At 49.3% G+C, this 21,382-nt stretch overlaps 1 protein-coding gene across 2 annotated transcripts; it reads left to right on the top strand.

The window, feature by feature from the left end:
* C1QTNF2 (C1q and TNF related 2) lies at nucleotides 1-21,121 on the top strand. 2 transcript variants are annotated; one of them, XM_032851711.1, is made up of 3 exons: nucleotides 1-91; nucleotides 16,518-16,770; nucleotides 20,345-21,121. In XM_032851711.1, exons 2-3 carry the CDS (start codon nucleotides 16,527-16,529, stop codon nucleotides 20,956-20,958), a joined length of 858 nt encoding a protein of 285 aa, XP_032707602.1. In that variant the 5' UTR covers nucleotides 1-91; nucleotides 16,518-16,526; the 3' UTR covers nucleotides 20,959-21,121. The 2 variants fall into 2 exon arrangements, with proteins under 2 accessions (XP_032707602.1, XP_032707603.1); XM_032851712.1 differs by lacking the exon at nucleotides 1-91 and adding an exon at nucleotides 491-549.
* Nucleotides 21,122-21,382: the final 261 nt, after the last annotated feature.

The raw sequence follows: 21,382 nt of genomic DNA, 5'->3' as shown, positions 1-21,382 counted from the left end.
GGCAGAGTAGCCGCCGCAGGAGGCGGGACGCCGAGCTCCGCCGACAGCTTCGCGGTTCCGGAAGCCCCTGGACGTGGCCGAGGCTGCGAGGGTGAGTGTCCGTGCGCTCCCGGCGCAGCGCCTCCGCCGCCCTCCCACAGAGGGGGAGCGCGCAGGTGGGAGGGGAGGGCTCGCTGGTGCTGAGGCCCGGGCAGGGCTCTGCGAGGGTGGGAGGTCGAGTGCTGCAAACTTACCCTCTTTGCAGGCCCGCCAGCCCCGGGATTCCTAGCTCCCGACCTCTGCCTTATGAACTATACCATGAGTTAACATGTGTTGAGTGCTCCCTGTATGCCAGGCTCTGTGCTAAGTGGCTTCACCGTTGATAGGAACACCACTACCATTTATTGAGCGTCTATTTTGTGACAGGCTCTGCCAGCCATTTGGTGTGTTGTTTCATTTCCATGAAGACAGGTTATCCCCATCTGCCAAAGAGGAACCAGGCTCAGAGACGTTCATGACTTGCTTCAGGTTGCACAGCTAGTAACTGGTGGTAAAGGGATTTGAACCCTGGTGAGTCTGAGTCCAATACCAGAGCTAACAATCCTAGATCGTATTTACGGAGAGCGTGATCTCATTTACTTCTCACAGCACTTGTTTAATTAAATATATTATTAAACAGGCAAACTGAGCTCAAAAGGTACTAAGCGGCAAGTTGAGGTTTGCAGCCATTTCTTTCAACTCCCTTCCCCAAAACTACTTGCCTTGTCTTATTTACTTTGTTCATATTTCCCCAACCCCACTGTCATGGTCCTATTCCAGGACTGCAACTCTCCGCTGAAAGATCGCAGTGACCCCCAGTGGTCTCCCAGTCCTCATTTGCACAACTTCTGCCCCATCCTCCTCTGCTCTTCCATCACAAAACTCTCCTACCTGGAACCATTCAAAATCTACCCCCTTAGATCCACCATCTCCCAGGGACCCCCTGTTCCTGCCCCCACTGAACCAGCAGCAATAGCAACAACATCCTATATATGTCAACCCAAGGCTGGTGCTCAGTTAGCCTTGTTCAAAGTCTGTCGTCTCCTCTCCTCCCTGTCTGCCCATTTACACAGTTCTCTTCTGGTTTATTCTGTTATCTGGTAACTGTATCCACTAGGCCCACGCTGCCCTTCCAGCACCCTTAGAACATCACTGCTACCCTTCATTCTAACACAGCAAGTGCACCATGGTCTTGGCTTCTTCCTGAAGTCTGGCTTCTCTCCATCTCCTAGCAGGGGCACCAGCTTTGCCTGTCTTCTAATACTTAAAGGTCAAGGTCACCTTTTGTTTTAAATGCTATAAAATTAACAGTGCTCATCATAAGAAATTTAGACAGTACAAAAAGGGATAAAATAAAAAGTAAAAGCCTGTTCCTAATTCTGAGAGGAAACCCATTTATCAAGAAGTTGTGTCTTTTCAGAAGTTACCGTGTGTGTGTGTGTGTGTGTGTGTGTGTTGTCCTTTTTAACTAAAAAAGATCATACCTTGCATTCCATACCGCAACATGCCTTTTTCACTTGGTGTATCTTGGCCGTCTTTCCGTCTGCATGTCTGGACTGACTTTGTTCTCATAACGGTGTCATAGTTGGTCACTGCACGAATAAATGGAGATTTGTGTCACAAGTCTGGGGTCCTCTCAGAAGCTATTCTGCCTCCATCAAATATTCAGCGAGTTCCCCCAGGAAGTGACTGCTTTCTCTGCAAACCCCCCTCTTCTTCCCTATCTTGCTACTCCTCCTCAGCTGCTTGGACGCAGGGGACTGACCCTTCTTTCTTCCTGTGCCATTCTCCGCTGCTTTCTGCTCCTGAAAGTTCAGCATAGGCTAACAAGCCCTCACAGACTCCCTTACCCTTCCTCCCAGGCAGAGGCTTGCCAACCAGGTTTTGCCTCCATGAGATGAACTCCTGCATAAAGCAGATTTCAGTTCAAATTCTATTCTAGATTTACTTTTGAAAGGAATTCTACGTCAGATCTTTTTCCAAGAAAATAAGCCTCCTTGGATGTGTGCATTGCTGTGTTTTAAGGCTTTATGTTTGTGGGTCCTATGCCCAAGCACATGGCAGAGGGACAGGAGCCTCGCACCCTGAGTCAACAGGCCTGGGTCCCCTCCCAGCTTGGACCTGGGAAAAATGACTTCACTTTTCTGAGCCCTGTTTTCTCTCCAGCCAATTGAGGACAATAGTATCAGCCTTACAGAACTGTGAGGAGAGCAAAAGGGGAAAATGAATGTCGAAGCTTTGAAGTAAGAACACACAACATATGTGGAGAACATCCTTTCCCTCCGGGTCAGGGGTTGCCAACTCGATGCTGACAGGGGTTGTGTGTGACACAAAAGTAAGGAGAATGCATGCCATCCGGGAGTGGTAAGTGCTATGGACATTGGGAAATATAGGTTCTGCGTCGTGGTCTGTTAAGGAGGCCATAACAAAGTACCACAGCCTGGTGACTTAAACAACAGAAAGTTATTCCCTTAGAGTTCCAGGGTCTAGAAGCCTACCATTATGGTGACAATGGGGTTAGTTCCTTCTGAGGCCTCTCTCCGTGGCTTGCAGATGGCCACCTTCTTGCTGGGCCCTCACATAGTCCTCCCTCTGTGTGTTGTGTCTTAATCGCTTTATAAGGATGCCAGGGCCCACCCATATGACTTTATTTCCCTTTTCTACTCTTCAAAGCCCCAACCTCCAAATATTGCCCCATTCTGAGGTTTTGGGGATTAAGACTCAACATATGAATTTGGGGGAACACATTTCAGCCCTAACACTCCACCTCAAGAGGCAGCCCACTCACGCCTTGCCAAATGTTGCCAGATCCCCTAGATTCTCAAGAAAACCCAAAGATCTTGATTGTTTAAAAATTTTTTTTGCTTTTTCCAACAACCTTCTATTAACTTGTTTAAAAGAGCTGAAGCTCTTAGGTTTATGGTGATGACTTTTGAACTTCTTTGGTGAGCCCAACTGCTTCTCCCAATGCTTGAGCACCAGCTCCTGGTCGGCTTCCATCTCTTCTCTGGCCCCAAGGCCCTTCTTTCTTGGATACCTTCGCTTCTCACCTCCCCTGTCAAACAGTCATCGGTGCTGCCCCCATGCTCAGTCCCTCCCAGGTCCTTTCTGGTGACCAACTCGGGTGGGTATAGTTCTGTCATACTGTGGTCACTGTCACTTGCCTCTGTGCCGTCTTCGCTGGAAGCGAGGTTCCCAGGAGTCTTCTCTCCGGTGAGTGGGCCATTGCTGTCCATCTCGTCTTCCCTCCTCCTCCTTTTGTGCCTGAGGCAGGCAGGCGCGCCCTCCATACGTGGCTCCCATGGAGCTCTCTGGCACCGCGGGCGCTGGGTATGCCTCAGCTCCTGCTCCGGGGGCTTCTCAGTGTGCCCCAGGGTGAGTTTGCAGAACAGCTGGCTTGAGTTCTAGATGCCAGGAATAGTGTGCAGCTCCAACTCCGGACTTCAGGTCCTAGAAGGCAGGAGAGGCATGGACCAGCCACCGGTATTTTCAGTGGGTGGAGACCTGGAGCTCAGGCAGAAGGCAGGGAGGCCGGGGGCTGGCGAGAGCACTTTGCACCTTGCCGGAACCGGGCTCCAGCCGCAGACTCCATTGCTTGTGCCTGGAAATCTTGACTTTAAAATCTCCCACATTTTGCATTGGCAACAATTTCAAATTTAAACAAACACAATGCCCCCTTAGCATTTGTTGCCTTGCTGTCAACCCCTATCAGCTGTTAAAACTGCGTTTGAGCTGTTTACACAAGCTGTTGTCACAACCGCTCAGCTCACCTTTCTCATATTTTACAGATGAGGCAACAGCAGAACCAGGTCTGATCCTTTAACCTCCCATTATATCCTATCTCACATGGTTTTCACATGTTATCATTATGTCAGAACAACACTACCATTACTGAGTGCTTACTGGTGCCTGGTTACTGCGTCATCTCATTTGATATTCACAATTATTCTATAAGGGAGGTATGAGCAATTTAATTGCTCAGGGAGTAAAGACATCAAATAATTCAAATTGGTGTCATTTACACTTCACCTGCTGGAGGATCGCAGGTACTTCTGCTCACCTACTAGACTAGCATTGTCTCGTGGCTCTCGCGGAAGCACAGTTGACGATTTGTAAGTCATGCTGCCTTGCAAGGTTCTTGACAAACTTTTAATTGGGAGGCGGGGGTTGAGTTATTTCAGATTTCATGCGTAAAGAGAAAGAAGAAATATTTTTCTATCATGCTATTTCAAATCCAGGTGGCTTAAATAAGACATTACAATATGTTTTTTTCCCATTTTACAGACAAGGAAACTGAGGCCCAGAGGGGTACAATAGCAGAGGTCAAACATCTATAAGATGAATCCTAAGCACCAGACCAACTCTGTGCTTCTCGAAGGCCAGCCGTGTGTCAGATCCTTAGAGTTACCCTGAATGCCTGTCAGGGCCTGACTAAAACAGGCTCCGTGGAGACCAGCAGCCCAGAGAAGTCCAGGGAAACTTAGCCTTTGCTCCCTAGCCCTTCAGAGTTCAGAATTTCTTCCCTCCCTCAGTTCCTGGTTCTTCAAGTGTGGCCCCTTTTATACCATTCCAAGGGATCGTCTTACCCCACAGTTCCCTTCCCTTGCCTTCTGCATGGTCCTGGACGCTCTTTGGAAAGAGAGCCTGATTCAAAGAGAAAGGAAGTTCAAGGCTCGCTTTCCATCCTGGGCACCCGGGTGGGCCAGGCTAGACCCTCAGTATAACCTGATCATGTGCCCTGTGAGGGCGGCAGCCACATCATTTCATCTCCAGAATCCCAGTGTCTGGCCTCAGAGGCAATAAGTGGCACCATTTATGGGCATCCACGTGCCAAGCCTTGGTACCAAGCCCGTGATATACCATGTGGCCTCCTGTCACCGGCTGAGCTAAGCACTGTCCCACTGATTGACCTGTCTGTGCATTATGGAGCGTGAACACACCAGGTATCTCAGCAGTGTGGGGCCAAGACAGACACCCCCGTCCTTCCCTCAGGAGGCAATGCCAGGCCCAGAGCAAAGACCAAGCCTCCTGGCTTTCGGTGGCAAGTGACAGAAACACAAAGCAAGCTAGCTTAAATGAAAATGGAGAAAGAGAAGAAGTCAGGGGCCTCTGCCTGAAACACCACAGGTCTCAGAGATCAGGACTGCTCTTCATGAGTTCAGCTGCAGTTGGTGAGAATTACAGTTTTGAACAAGGTTTTGATTTCTGAATCGTGCTTTACTTTCAACATCCATCATCCTGTTTGATTTTTTGAAGGGTAAGAAATAATGCAGTAATGATAGCTCATGCTTTTGTACCCCTCACCACAGGCCACATCTTGTCTAGGGACATTATGTCCTCATAACAACCTTCTAAGGCAGTAGTAGTAGTATTGTTGTGCCCATTTTGGAGAGGACAAGGCTGAGGGAAATAGAATAAGTAATTTGTAAAAGGTCCCACAGCGAGTTCAGCTAGTTCAACTCAAGTGGCTCGGTTTAGAGCTAATCCCAGCCACCACAAGGCCGGTCTGAACTCAGACGCGCTGCAAGGGGAAAGTACACACTGGGTTGCCAGCACTTAGTGCTGATTAACAAATGCAAAATGCCTCATTAATCATTTTTACATCAGTTACACGTTGAAATGATCTTTGAGAGAGATAAGGCTACATAACATATTAAAATTAATTTCACGGCTTCTTTTTACCTTTTTAACATGGCAAAGAGACCCACTTCAAACGGTGGCTCTTGGACGGTGCTGCTCAAACATGCTCCCCAGACCTCTGGGCTGCCACTTGGGGTTTGGCCCCTGGGACAAGCTGGATTCAGGGCTCTGAACACCCTCAGGCCTCCTTCCCTCCCCTCCCATCTGGCACACCGGCTGCATTCTTCCGGCTCACTGCAGTCCTCCGTCTCTGTGGCAGAAACAGCTGTGGGCAGCTCCGAAGCTGGGTGGCTGGGAGCCCTCATTGCACGAGCAGCTGGGATCCAACACAAAGCGGCCGGGGCCTTGGGGCGTGGGCCCTGTGTCCAGCATAGCACCTCGCATGCCGGTTGGTCGAGGTTTGGGTGTATATAGCAGATGGTAGAGCAACTTCCAATGTGCCTTCAGGAGTGTTTGCTGATCTCACTGGATCATGCTTTGTCCTTGGGCCTCTTTTTCTATACCCAGCCAAAGGCAGGGAGTGTAGTAGGAGAAAACAGCAGATTGGATGGTTTCTGAAACCTCTTGGCAAGTGGGCCCCTTGCCTTTTAATCTTCCGTATTAGACTTGGGTTACTGGAGTGTTTCCAAATCCCAGGAAAGGGGACTTTTCTGTGAGCCCTACATGAGGAGCTGTCGCCAGCCCCTCTCCTCCAGGCAGGCTGTCAGCTTTTCAGAGAAGCTGGAGAGGGCTGTTTCCAATCTGCTTCCTGGAATTCAGGGAGGGCAAGGGGTGTTCTTCATTATGGAATTCTCGCTCCCATCAAAGGGAATGTTCAGGGAGCTTCATCTGCAAGAGAGCTGCACCCCATTCCAGCCATCAGCTCTTCCCCTTTAACTCCAAAGTCTGGGAGAATCGCTGGCTGGGTCAGAATCAGGTATCCCCAGCAGCCCCCTGCCAGAACCGGCCTCCCCAGGCACTCCAGGGAAGGTCAGGACTGCTTGCTGTTAGTTCAGGGGCAGATGATGGCAATTACAATTTCCAGCAAGGTGCAAACTTTTGTATCCTGTTTGCTCACAATGTTGGTTATCTTGTTTGAGTCTCAGAACAGCCCTAGAAGGGAGACAGAATGAGTGTTACCACCTCCATTTCATAGGTGCAGAAGTGGAAGCTGGGGTAAAAGATGACTTCCCCATAGTCACGTACCCAGCAAGTTATAAAACCAGCTCTGGGACCCACATCTTCCAGTCCAAGACCAGTCATCTCGCTGTGCCTCCCTCATTGGCCAAGTGTGGCTTTGTCATCTGCACAAAGCAAATGAAAGCTTTGATACTGTTACCCTTTTATTACAAGGGTTATCTCGGGCAAGGCTGAGGAACAACTCTGAGCTGAGCACTCCTGTGTGGGGGGTGGTACTGTGCTGGGGTCTGGTAACATGATCAAGAGCAAGATAGGCAGGGACTTGCTTTCCTGGACCTTCCACGCCAGAGGAAGCACACTGGTAGTGGGTCAAGACACCAATACCTATATAATCACAGCTTGGTCCAAGTGCTTGGGAAGGAAAAGCAAACTAGCTGGAGTGGGCAAGGTACTCTTGATCCCGTGACCAGACATTTCCCTCTGAGGAAATGGTACTAGATCTGAGCCCTGAAGGACGAGGCAGGCAAGGGTCTGTGAGCTTCAAGGGGAGGAGGGAGGGCTAGTGGGTATTTCAGGTAGAGCTCTCTCTCCAACTGCTGAGCAGTCACTGAGTCACACACTGGGCTCGAAGCTTTCAGTAGGTTATCTCATTATTCCTACAGAAACTCCATGAGGTGGTTAAACCATTATTTCCATTAGATGGGGAAACTAAGTGGGTGGGTTTCCCATGGCTCCTAATCACAGAGTTAAACACCACCCTACCTGCCACTGTGTCATCACCCAATAACCAACAAGTCAGATTTATTTAAGCATAAGGAAGATCTTCTGTCTCCAAGGCAGGATGGCTCAGAAGAGAGCATCCGGCCTGGACAAGTGGCCCTGGAGTTTCTGCCAGCAGACCACACTCAGGGGTAGTCAGCAAGACACTGGTGTCCCCACTTCTCCTTCTTGCATCACAGTCTGGCCCGAGGGTCCTTGGGAATGAACCAGGGGCCGTGTCTTGAGGGCCAAGGGCAGATAGGAGGAGGAAGGCTCTTGCCCTGACTGCAGGCTGGGGCTCATTAGCTCCCAATGTATTCCTAGGACATGAGTATTTATGAATCATTAGCTACTTAACTGAGAGATAAGAAACCCAGGGACTGGACAGATTAAAACCAGACTGAAGAACTTCTTCCAAGTTTAATACCTCATGACTTCATTTTGGAGGTTTAATCAACTAACATTTTTTCCCCTACAGCAGGAAGACTGTCACAGCCTTCTTATTCAACTCCCACCAGAAAGAATTTAGGAAATAAGATAGTTTTGTTCTTTTAAGGTTTATTTATTTATTTGAGAGAGAGAGAGAGCATGCGTGTGTGCCAGCGCAAGCAGGGGAGCAGCAGAGGGGGAGAGAGAATGAGAGAGAGAGAGAGACAATCTCGGGCAGACTCCGTGCTGAGCATGGAGCCTGACACAGAGCTCTGTCTCATGACCCCAAGATGATGACCGGAGCTGAAATCGAGAGTTGGATGCCTAACCAACTGAGCCACCCAGGTGTCCCAGGAACTAAGATAGTTTTTGAAAAGCTGAGGAAGGATCAATACTTTTCCCCCCTCTGATCAATTGGACAGATATTTATGGAGTACCTACTGCGTATAAAATACTCTGTAAGTGCCATGCCTGGAGTGGGGAGCCTGTGCTCTAGAAGGCCAAAAGGAAGGAGGGATTAGAATTAGATCCTCTTTGAGTTAGAAAAACCTCAAAAGGGAGAAAACTTGTTTTGTTTTGTTTTGTTTTGTTTTTTTGGAGAAAACTTATTTGGATCCAAGGATTCCTTTGATTTAGGCCATTGCCTTGTGTTCTCCTCATTGTGGACTTTCTTTTTTTTTTTTTTTTAAGATTTTTTTTTTTTGACAGAGATCACAAGCAGGCAGAGTGGCAGGCAGAGAGAGAGAGGAGGAAGCAGACTCCCCGCCAAGCAGAGAGCCCGATACAGGGCTCGATCCCAGGACCCCGGGACCACGACCCGAGTCAAAGGCAGAGGCCTCAACCCACTGAGTCACCCAGGAGCCCCCAGTGTGGACTTTCTTGAGGGCAGAGTGCATGTCTCATTCATTAATGAGGCAAATGCTTCTTGAACACCCACTGTGGTCAAGGAAGTTGGAAGACGTGGGCGTACACCAGGTCCGCTGGAGTCCCTGCTCCCATGGGGCTTCCATTTTAATGGGAGAGAAAACTGGCCCAGTAAGCAGGGGAGCGAGCTAATCCAGTGACTAGAGGTGCATCATTGGGCTAGAAAGGCACAGACAAGGAGCTGGGGTCCAAAGGGAGGAAAAGCTGTGGGAGAGGGCGCCTCAGGGAAGGCCTTGGAGGAAGTGACCTTTAAGCAGAAACACAGTGGATAAAGAGCCAGCTAGCCAAGAGGGTGGGGCTCTTAGGCTGGCAGAATGGAATAGCATGGCCTAAAGGAGCATGGCTGGGGGAGGGAGCAGAGAGATGCAGGGGGAGCTTGCAGGGGTGCAGTGGTGGCAGCAGGGGCCGGGTCACTTAGGGCCTTGTGGGCCACGTCAGGATTTCCAATGTTTGCTGCCCTTACGGCCAGCAACAACTGGAGTAAACCCCTCGAGGAAATGATGTGGCTGAGTTATGTTTGAACAGCCCCTCTGGCTTCACATGGGGCTACATGTGGGGGAAGGAGGGCCCTGCTGGGTCAAAGCAAGGAATGAGCTGCTGGGGATGGAGATGGCCTTTGTGTACCCTAGTCTTTCGGTTCTGCTGATGTTAATGGGGGACACCCTGTTAACACTCCAAAGGGGCTTGCGGAAGTTGGGGCCCAGGACGGGCCCCCCATCCCCACCCCATCACCTTGGCTAAGCCAAGTGTGGGCCTCTCAAAGGTTAGGAGGTTTTCCTTAAGCATCGATTTACTCAAGTATCTTGAGGGAGAAAAAAATATCACATCTACATTTTCAAGGTCATGTATTATATATACACGTGTGTGTGTGTGTGTGTGTGTGTGCGCGCGTGCGCTCTCACGTGTGTGTAAACTGACATTAAAGAAATTTCTCTGTTGTTGCATGTGGCTTTGGCAAATGCTTCGGAGTCTCTTCTGTGATTCAGAATATTTAGGATGAAAATCTAAGAAATGCTGACATAATGGAAAGCGTTTGGGCATTAGGGTCAGCCAAACCCTAGTTCAAATATAACTTCTGCCACAAACTAGTTGAGTAAATAAGAGAAAATTAGCCTCCGTGAGTTTCAGTTTCCTCTTGTATAAAACAGGACAAAAATACCAGGAGAGGGCCACAAGGTGTAGTTAATTAAGTGTGGTCTTCAGATCCCCTCAGACACTGGTTTGAATGTGGTCCCATCGCTCCAATTGTGTAACTTTAAGTAAATCATTTCACTTTGCAGAACCTGTTTCTTCCTCTGAAAAATAGCATAATAAGTTTACCACCTTCACAGAGTTTATTATAAACTTCAAATAAAGTAATTCATGTAAAGAGCTTCATACAGTACCTGGAACATTGCGGGCATCTAGTAAAGTCCATTTGCCTCTGCCTCAGTTTCTTTGTCTGTAACTAAAGGGGCTGGTCCCTTGGGGACCTCCCCCAGTATGCCATTCTAAATTTATTTATTTATTTATTTATTTATTTATTTGACAGGCAGATCACAAGTAGGCAGAGAGGCAGGCAGAGAGAGAAGGGGGGAAGCAGGCTCCCTGCTGAGCAGAGAGTCCGATGTAGGGCTTGATCCCAGGACCCTGGGATCAGGACCTGAGCCAAAGGCAGAGGCTTTAATCCACTGAGCCACCCAGGCACCCCGTTTCTAAATTTATTTAAAAGACCCTGGTAGAGGTAACCTATATGGACGACTTGGGGCTCTGGCTCCCCTCCAAGCCCCCAACACCCAGATTGTCTCACCACCATAGTGTGGAGAGTTGGCCTGGGGCCAGACTTGGGAGGGCAAGAGAGCAGGGGCACCAGCTGGGAGCAGGAATTTTTTACAGCCTTGTTTTTCTTGGAGGTGCCCTGGAGGCAAGGAGCCTCTCTCTCCCTCCAGAATCTAGTCTCCCCGCCTTTATTTCCAAAACAGTTCCTGGCTCAGACTGCGGGAACCGCCAGACTCCAGCTCTGAGAAATCCCTTCCTCGGTGCGTGTTCCAGATCCCTGCGCCTCCACCCAGCCGCTGGGGTCTGCCCTGGGCCAGCTGTCGCTGAGCAGAATCCCCTGTTGTCCAAAGAGGCTGGTGCCAGCAGAGGTAGGGGGAACAGCAGACCTTCCTCCCTCTTGCTGGGCTGTGTGGCCAAGAGTGATCATCAGAAGAGAAAAGGGCACTCATAAACCAAAGCAGATGCTTCCTCTCCTTCCTTCCTTGTTCATCTAGCTGTCTCTCCTTCCTGCCTTTCTTCATCTAGCTGTTTGCAGGACCTCCTCTGCCTAGAAGACCCGCTCCCACCTGCCTCCTTCCTCCCTCTCCCTGGTCCAAAATGTTTGCAGATGGCAACTTTTCAGACCATTTCAAACCTGCTTTGAGGAGTCAGTTTCTCTTGTGGGCACCCAGATGTATCACAGCACACAAGGAGCAGTGGCAGTTTTCCAAGACTCTTGTCAAGCAGACCAGGGATGGAGATGGAGATGCCTGGTACCTGGAAGGGTCAAGGACACAATTCTTCAAAAGTATATCACGCACCACGTTCTCCAGGTCCACCTACCACCTCTGCTGTCACTCAGGCCATCCAGGGGGAGCACAGGTGACCCCAGAAATACACATTTTTGCCTCCTCTGCCCCTTTGTAATATAGCCAGGGAGGTACCTCCCAGGCCCTGGCATCCACTCCCGGGGAATCACTTCTTCAATCTTCATCCAAAGGTGAGGCTTCCTCCTGTCCCCCAGCCCAGATAGGAAGCTAGCAGGGCCATGTGCCCCCTTTCTTAGCTCACCTGTTTCCAGGTTGAAGGAAGGAGAGGTAAGGGGACAGGCAGCGGGAGGGCTCTCCCATGCGTCTAGGCAGAGACTGCTCTGGCTCTCTCGCCTTAGCAGACATCAAAGTTACCTCTTTTGTGGGGGCCTTTTGCCGGCTCCTTGGGGCCGCCATATTGGACTGTAACAGCCTTGAAGTGGGCCACGCACATTCTCTTTTCACTGCCAAGTCCAGGTCTCGCCCTCAGCTTCTGGCTTTCTGGTGTCTGCCTTGTGTGGTTATCGCTGCTGTGGCTCCTCCCTTTCTGTCCAGACCCCTCTGGCCCAGGCTGGCTCCTGCTGGGGAATGTCTGGTACCTTCCACCTCCCAGGGAGGCAAGAAGGGAGTCAGCCCCTTCTCATACTCTCTTCCCCCTTCCACCCAGCCAGTGTCTCAGCCTTTCACACAGGCTTCAGAGGAGTGGCCGTTCTCCTTCTCCGTCCCAGTGACACGGGCCACATTTTTTAAAAATCCTTGATCTGATATGAGTGCCAAGAATCACAGAAAGGGCTCTCACACTGTTCCTTTGTCCATTTTTCGCTTTGGCCTGACCACTCCTTTTAGCATACAGCCTTTCATGAGTCCTGGTGCCCAGTGGAAGTTTCGATTGTAACACTCTCTTACGCTCACCTGCTAAGTCTTGCTTTCCTCCCTCTCCAGAGGACTGGATGCCCAGAGCTCCCCTGTGCCCCCATCCAAGTCTCTTTCTTTATGTGGGGCCATAGGCCTTCCTTACGTCGTAGCGGATGCTCTTTCCTGGGCCCCTGGCGCCATATTCCTGTCTGGGGCTTCCCAAGATCTCCGTGAGTATTTAGGGCTGGGGGCGGGGGGGGGGGGGGGTTTAAGAATGGGTATGCACTGCTACAGATGATAGTGCTCTTGGCTAAAAAGGGATAGTAGAAAGGACTAGGGAGGCATTAAAGATACACTATCACCACATTGAAATTGTTTTCTCGACTTAATCAGGGTCAAAGAAATTGAAAAGATACTAATTGTGTTACTATATGATGTAATGTTATTGAAAGCAGTCCCCGGCCAGGGGCTACCTCTATGACAGCACTACCTGGCCAGGGCACCTCTATGACACTTACCTTGAGAAACTGCGCAAGGTCCAAAGAAGGTGAGCCTTGGTGCCGGAACGCAAACAGGCCCATAGGTCCCAGACGGTGCTGTGCTCTGGCATTCCCTCGTCTCCCTGACAGGAAAGGCCTGATTTTCTCTCCCCTTCACCTCTTCCCAGGGGTAGAGATGCCAGAGAGGGTTGGAGGGGAAGTAGAGTCAGCAGTCTGAACAGGCTCCTAGAACCAGGGCAAAACAAGGTCTGAAGGAAAGCAAAGTTGAAGGTCCAGGGGCAAAACTCGAACTCCAGGACCCAGACCCGCCAGCACCCTGGCACCCATTGCTGGAAAGCTCTGGCTAGGTAGCCAGAAGCGTCACAGGCAGAGTGGAGCCAGCAAGGCTTACATATCTGCAAGAGGGCAGGCCGAAGCCTGGAAGGCCCAGCATCCGAGATGAAGAAACCTGAGCGACCATCTAGGCTGATGGTTCTCAAAGTGGGTCCCTGAACCACCTCCAGCAGCAGCATCTCGCAGAGAATCACTAATAAAATGCAAATCTTTTAGCCCCAGCACAGACTGACTGAATCATAAACCCTGGGGGCAAGGCCCATCAATCTGGGTTTGCACAAGCCCTCCAGGTGAGGCGATCCACACCAAAATGTGGGAACTGCTGACCTAGTTCAAACCCCTTCTTGCTCAGGTGGGAAAACTGAGGCCCAGAGAGGGAAAAGGGCTTGCCCGGGGTCACAAAGCAAGCTATCCTTTGGAGCTCTCCCCATGGCAAGAAACTTTCCATGCCTAGAAAGTTTCATTCTTGGGAGAAAGGCTGTTGATTGTGAAGTGACTGAACCAATTTGTTGAGAGATCATGGTCAAGTTGCTTATTCCTGCTCTGGACCTCAGTGTCTGCATCTTTACAGTGAGGGTCTAGGAGTGCATCATCTCAGGGAGCCATGCTGACTTAGTCAGTTAAATGTCCGACTCGGTTTCTGCTCCAGTTGTGGTCTCTCGGGTCATGGGATCAAGCCCGGTGTCAGACTCCGTGTTCAGCAGACAGTCTGCTTAAGATTCTCTCCCTCTGCCCCTCCCCGTACTCTCACTCTGTCTCTCTCATAAATAAATACATCTTTATTTTTTTAAAGATTTTATTTTATTGATCTGTCAGAGACAGCACAAGCAGGGGGAGCAGCAGGCAGAGGGAGAAGCAGCTCCCCCGCTAAACAAGGAGCCCCAGGTGCCCAAAGACTTGAAAGTTTTTTTTTTAATTACTCCCCATACTACTTTTCAGGAAGCTATATCACAGGATATATGCCACCAAACTGAAGCCTTAAAAATTTTTTTTTAATTAGGGGCGCCTGGGTCACTCAGTGGGTTAAAGCCTCTGCTTAATTTATTATAAATAAATAAATAAATAATGCAAAATACAAAAAAAATAAAAAGTCACATACTCTACTGACTGATTCAGCCACAGTCCCAGGGTCCTGGGATCGAGCCCCGCATCGGGCTCTCTGCTCCGCAGGGGGCCTCCCCTCCCCCACAACCTCTGCCTTCCTCTCTGCCTACTTGTGATCTCTGCCTGTGAAATAAATAAAGTTTTTTAAAAAAATTAAAAAAAATTTTTTTTAGTTAAAGAGAGAAAGACATGGGATGCATAAAACAGGAGATGTAACGCAGGAGAGAGGCAGAGAAGGGGGCAGAGGGGGCCAGGGAAGCAGGCTCCCTGCTGAGCAGAGAGCCTGACATGGGACTCAATCCCAGGACCCTGAGATCATGACCTGAGCCGAAGCCAGAGGCTTAACGCACTGAGCCACCCAGGCACCCTAAGAGTCTCTTATGATTTGTCTCCCTCCTGATCCCATCTTGTTTCATTTTTTTCCTTCCCTACCCACACGACCCCCTGCCCCGCCTCTCAAATTCCTCATATCAGAGAGATCATATGATAATTGTCTTTCTCTGATTGACGTATTTCACTCAGCATAATACCCTCTAGTTCCATCCACATCATTGCGAATGGCAAGATTTCATTTCTTTTGATGGCTGCATAATATTCCATTGTGTATATATACCACATCTTCTTTATCCATTCATCTGTTGTTGGACATCTAGGCTTTTTCCATAGTTTGGCTATTGTGGACATTGCTGCTATAAACATTCGGGTGCACGTGCCCCTTCAGATCACTACGTTTGTATCTTAGGGTAAATACCCAGTAGTGCGATTGCTGGGTTGTAGGGTAGCTCTATTTTCAACTTTTTGAGGAACCTCCATGCTATTTTCCAGAGTGGCTGCACCAGCTTGCATTCCCACCAACAGTGTAGGAGGGTTCACCTTTCTCCGCATCCTTGCCAGCATCTGTCGTTTCCTGACTTGTTAATTTTAGCCATTCTGACTGGTGTGAGGTGGTATCTCGTTGTGGTTTTGATTTGTATTTCCCTGATGCCGAGTGATATGGAGCACTCTTTCATGTGTCTGTTGGCCATCTGGATGTCTTCTTGGCAGAAAGACTATGTGACTCTTGTTATCAGGGTTAGGAGTTCAAGCCCACTTTGAGCGTGGAGCCTAATACTTAATTTAAGAAGTTTTTTCGAGGGGCACCTGGGTGGCTTAGTCAGTTAAGCATCTGCCCTCAGCTCAGGTCATGATCCTGGGGTCCTGGGATTGAACCCTGATTTGGGCTCCCTGCTCAGCAGAGAGTCTCCTTCTCCCTCTCCTTCTACCCTTCCCCCGACTTGTGCTTGCTCTTTCTGTCTCTCACTCAAATGAATAAATAAAATCTTTAAAAAATTTTTTTTGATAAATAAAAAGGAATCATTATTAGGATATTATCTCTTAATGGACATCAGTGCCAGAGGAGATAGCTAAAAGGGTGTGGGGTCGGGTGTGAGGTTAAGGAGAGGTGGGGCTGGAGACCACAGTTTTTCATTATAAGATTTAGAGTATTATTTGACTTCACAAACAATGTTAAGTGTATTGTTTCAATTAATTTTTTTTCACTTAAAAAAGAAGTATGCGTTATTGCCAGCAGCAAAAGGACACAAACTCTGATTCTGCCCAGTTTGTTCAAACCCAAGCCCTGCCACCTTCTGCTTGCACAAGCTGGGCTTGTTGCTCACGTCTCTGAGCCTGTCCTCCCTCGCCGGTATCTGTCTGGCAGGGATGCTGTGAGTTAGTAATGTACGGATCGCTCCGAGCCCGTGCCTGGCCCCCAGGCAGCTCCTGGTGCAGCCGGGGCTGCTCCGGTGTGGGGCAGCTTGACTTGGAACTGAAGCCTCAGTTCGCACCTGGTGCTCCCCTGACCCCCCCTCTGCAGAAGCAGCAAGAGCCACGAATCATCACTGACAGTGCGAAGTATTTCTGCCCTGGAACTGGCTACTTGTACCACGTATTGGAATAAAATCGTAGCTCGGTTCTCTCCACCCATGGCTCCTCCCAGTCAGTGTGACTGGGCTGTTAGGTCCTGCCTCCATTTCAGCTCCTCCGAAGGACAACAGTGTGGTGATGAGGGCCTCGCCCTCAGGACCTCTCCAAAGTATATTCTAGGTGCATGACTCAGTTCACCCAAATATGTCCTCAAGATAAGATGACACTGTCCAGCTACTTGTATGTGACGTAGGAGAGAGCAGGAGAGAAATATAATGGAACTTCTCCCAGCTGCCTCCTCCTCCTCCTCTGGTTGCATTTCTCCTGCCCACCAGTCAGCCCAGTAACTGGACTTGCCTGCTCACAGCTCTTCTGCCTCCCACAGGTGACCACCATGATCCCTTGGGTCCTCTTGGCCTGTGCCCTCCCTTGTGCAGCAGACCCACTGCTTGGAGCCTTTGCCCGCAGGGACTTCCAAAAGGGCTCCCCTCAACTTGTCTGCAGCCTGCCTGGCCCCCAGGGCCCACCCGGACCCCCGGGAGCCCCAGGGCCCTCAGGAATGGTAGGAAGAATGGGCTTTCCTGGAAAAGATGGCCAGGATGGCCAGGACGGGGATCGGGGAGACAGCGGAGAGGAAGGTAAGAGGCCCAGCGCCAGCCCCTCCTGTTCCTACGTGGGGTTGACATCCTCTTTCACAGAGGGAGTTTAGTTATAAAAACTAAAAATAATCACATTTCATTATAAACTGAATTAATGTCTCTTTAAAAAACAGAGCCATGTATTCTCCTGAAAGGAACAGTAGGTACCAGATCTTATGTTCCTTCCCCAGCTGCCGCATTGATTTGCTGAGTTGCTTTAGGCAAGTCTCCCGATATATTACTCAGAATTCCTTTGGTGGCAGGTGACAGAAACTCAATTTATAGCCCTGAATGGAATTTAATGTTTCATGCAGCTGGGAAGTTCAATGTCTGGGTCCGGAAGCTCAAATGTGTTGTCAACTCTCTGCTTCTCGAGTGTGTTGGTTTTGTTCTCACAAAGGCTAAGGGTTTTGAAATGGCGACCACTGGGCTCGCTCCTACCTCCTCATGGGCTTGACCCACAGAGCAAATCTCAGGATGACGAATCTTCCCAAATCACATACAGATCCCGGACCAATCCTTTTGACCATGGAGGCGAGGTACCACCACCTGCCAGGACTGGGTCATGGGCCCGCCACTGGGTCTGACCACAGGAAGTCATGAGGGGCAGTTCCCTGAAGGAGGAGAAGCCAGACAGCCAGAAGACAGACCAAATAGTCTCTCCAGGCCCTTTCAGCCTGTTATTCTTTATGTCTCAGAGCCCTTAATGTCAGCAAACATCCCCACGTGTACATTTTAAGCAGTAGGGGAGCCGTAATGACTTTTAACGTTGACAAAGCGATTATGAGTATATTGCTCAACTGGTGAGGAGGTTCTATCCCCATACCGCAGATGGAGAAACTGAGAGTCAAGGGGGTTCCCCTGAGAGCAGCACGTCACAGCTGCGAGAACCAGAACTTGGGACACAGACCTGCATACCTGCTTTGGCAAATGAGTTACCTTCTCTCCATTCCTCAGTTGCTTCATCTCTACAATAGAGATGATGACAGCAACTTACCTCACCGGGTATGACAAAGATGACATATGACCGGGAAGCCTCAGTCCCAAGGTAGATACACAGTAAATGGTAGTCACCCCTTCACTGACATGCCGAGCTCATGGAACAGGCCAGGAGCAGACTCCAAATCCAGACCTTTTCCCACCACACCAAATCAAGTCCTACAAAGGCACCTCCTTCCCCAAATAACTATATCAATGATGACGACGGCTTTGACTTGGGGAGGTCTCACAGTGTATCAGGAGCTGGGTGTCATGGTGTCGCATTCCCTGACCCCAGCGTAGCTTCAGTCTGGGCCTGGGCTCCAAGCAGGGCTGGAGAGAGCTTCCCCTGACATTCATCTTGCAGGTCCCAGAGGTGAGTGGGCATCTCTGCTATTGACTTTTTCTCCTGGATCAAGAGGTATGAGGATGTAGGCTGGGGGCTGCTCTTGGCCATCTCTCTTGTGATGCAGGGAGTCTCTGCTGAGAATTAGGACAACACAGCAAGGAAGGCAGTGTAAAGAGGTGCAGAGTCCTGACCAGTAAAGCTGGGCCATCCTAGGACCAGTAACAACCACCCAACTATCCTCCCCCTCACATACACATACAGATCCGTCTCCAGAATAGTCTTGATAGGTAAAATCCGCTTCGCCTGGAGTTCCTCAAAAAAGTCTCAGGAAAGAGGCACACCACATTACACACTGTTGAACTTCCTCAGAAATTCCTTTATCTATCTCCCCCATAAAACTCCAATGCAAAATGACTCCGTTTTTTTTTTTAAGATTTTATTTATTTATTTGACAGAGACAGAGAGATCACAAGTAGTCAGAGAGGCAGGCAGAGAGAGAGAAGGAAGCAGGCTCCCTGCTGAGCAGAGAGCCTGATGCAGGACTCGATCCCAGGACCCTGGAATCATGTCCTGAGCCGAAGGCAGAGGCTTTAACCCACTGAGCCACCCAGGTGCCCCATGACTCCGTTTTTATTCCTCCTCACAGTCCTTTCTGCCACTATTAAGGCAATAAGGTTTGCTTCTTTTCGTTTTTTCATGGAACGGCTTCGTGATCTTAGTTTAATTTTTCCGCATTTAAAAAAATTTTAATTACAAGTAATACATAATACATTCTCATTGCGATATATGCAAACAATACAAATAAAACAAGAGACCTCTTTAATTCCTACCCTCCTCATCCTCTCCTCACTTCCCAGAGGTAACTACTATTAATTGCTTAGATGTGTCTCCTTCCTGGCCTTTTTCTACATAATTTACATTTGTGTGTGGTAACACCAGGCTTTGCCAGCCACTTAGATGTTCAGTGAGAAAATGCTATTTGGGAATCTGTTTCCCAATTTCTTAAAATAGGAAGAATTTAAATGCATTACATCTTTACTCAAAACTAAAACACAGTGAAGTGCCTACCTATATCCACATAAGAAGCAAAGTACGTTGTTAGAATATAAGATGCCTACAACGTTTCTTTCTGATCATTCATTTGGGGGCTAGCACAGAGTCGCCTTGGTGTACAATAATGCCAGCATGACTTTCAGCACCAGCAACCTTCAGAAGCAGGCCCTCGACTGACATTCAGCACTCTTCTCAAACATCTACACCTGATTCTCCCAGTCTACCAATTGTACCTGTTATATCATTGTGTTTGGATGTGACTCAAATCCTTACCCACATTTGTTTCGTTTAAAAGGTTGTATTGAATTTAGGGGACATGAATAGACACATGTACTATATAATCATTGGCCAAAAAATATTATATTGAGAGAAATGTACATTTTGTGAAATATAGGCATTAAAAACCAAGGGGCATTCTACAGGAAAACATGACTCGGGGAATGTTCTGTAGGATATGCCAACTATATTCGCAGAGTGTTGACTGTGGACCAGCCATTCTCCTCTGCAACTTCATGGTTATAGAACTAGTTAGTGTGTGGTTTCCTTTCAACATAAAAGATTCTGCCACCTGCTTCTCCCTCTTAACAGCATACTTGAGAGAAGTCCTCATATAGCGCACATAGATCTGCCTCACTGTTTTAACTCCTGCATAGAATTGCACAGTATGGGCAGAGCAGAATTTTTAAGTTTTTCCCTTTGGATGGGCATTTAGTTATTCTTAGTTTTGCTATTGTGAGTAATGCTACACTGAAACTCTTACCATATGGACAGAGACCTCGTGCACTAGGCAGGGCTTGTACCAAGATCAGTGTGTTGAAGTCAAGAAGCTTCTTCCCATTCTTTTGTCAAGCCATTCCCGCCACAGCCCGTCAAAGGATTGATCTGACAGACAAACCAGACTCTTCCCAAGAAGACAGGAAAAGGGAAGGGGGCAAACCCTTTTAAGTTATTCTTTTTGTCCTGATCCACAGTGGTTCTGAAAGGTAAGTATCGCTATTCCCATTTTCCAGTTAAGATGGGGAGAAGTGCCCCGGTTACATCATCAGGATTTGCTCCCATTTCTATGTGGCTCCAAAACATTCTTGCCTTTTCCATTATCCAAAGGCTCCCGCTCCAAGGATGGAAAGCCAAGGCCACAGCCTCTGCCTAGTTCTGTGAAGGTCCCTCCCTAACACCAGCTGCTCTGTCTTCCAGGTCCACCTGGCCGGACAGGTAACCGGGGAAAGCCAGGACCAAAGGGCAAAGCCGGGGCCATTGGGCGGGCCGGCCCCCGTGGCCCCAAGGGGGTCAGTGGTGCCCCAGGGAAGCACGGCACACCAGGAAAGAAAGGGCCCAAGGGCAGGAAGGGGGAGCCGGGCCTCCCAGGCCCCTGCAGCTGCGGCAGCGGCCACGCCAAGTCAGCCTTCTCAGTGGCGGTGACCAAGAGCTACCCGAGGGAGCGGCTCCCCATCAAGTTTGACAAGATCCTGATGAACGAGGGCGGCCACTACAACGCGTCCAGTGGCAAGTTCGTCTGCAGCGTGCCAGGAATCTACTACTTCACCTACGACATCACGCTGGCCAACAAGCACCTGGCCATCGGCCTGGTGCACAATGGCCAGTACCGCATCCGGACCTTCGATGCCAACACGGGCAATCACGATGTGGCCTCGGGCTCCACCATCCTGGCTCTGAAGCAGGGTGACGAGGTCTGGCTGCAGATCTTCTACTCAGAGCAGAACGGGCTTTTCTACGATCCTTACTGGACCGACAGCCTCTTCACGGGCTTCCTCATCTACGCCGACCAGGACAACCCCAATGAAGTGTAGACAGGCGGGTGCTGGGGCTCCAAGGAGGGAACAAGCTCCTAGACTTCCAGAATAAGACCCCTCAGCTCTCTGCCTGGTGGGTGTGGGAGCTGCCAACCTTGGACATTCCTTCTCTGCCCATTTCCCCTTCATCATTAAATCCAAGCGTTTTTGTTCATCCTTCCACCTATCCATTCACTCCTCTTCATTTCTTTTTTTTCAGTATCTACTGTGTGACAGGCACCATGCTGTGTTCTGGAAGGTGCATCAGGGAACAAGACAGACAGAGGCTCTGTCCTTGTGGGACTTCTATTCTAGTAGGAGATGCAATTTACAAATAAATAATCAAAGCATATAATTACCATGCCTGGATGGAGATGCACGTGCCATGGTCGAATGTAATAGAAATTATTTATTGCTTTAATAATAAGGAGATGAGGAAGAG

The sequence above is a fragment of the Lontra canadensis genome, unplaced genomic scaffold (genome assembly GCF_010015895.1).
Source record: "Lontra canadensis isolate GAN:19392208 unplaced genomic scaffold, GSC_riverotter_1.0 scaffold5, whole genome shotgun sequence".
Classification (NCBI taxonomy): Eukaryota; Metazoa; Chordata; class Mammalia; order Carnivora; family Mustelidae; genus Lontra; species Lontra canadensis.
This window is presented reverse-complemented; position numbering and strand designations above follow the sequence as displayed.

Excerpts from the sequence above, each read along its gene's own strand:
- C1QTNF2 (XM_032851711.1), top strand. The coding sequence starts at position 16,527 with ATGATCCCTTGGGTCCTCTTGGCCTGTGCCCTCCCTTGTGCAGCAGAC. Across the intron at positions 16,771-20,344 it reads GGGAGACAGCGGAGAGGAAG|GTCCACCTGGCCGGACAGGT; the intron begins GTAAGAGGCCCA and ends TCTGTCTTCCAG.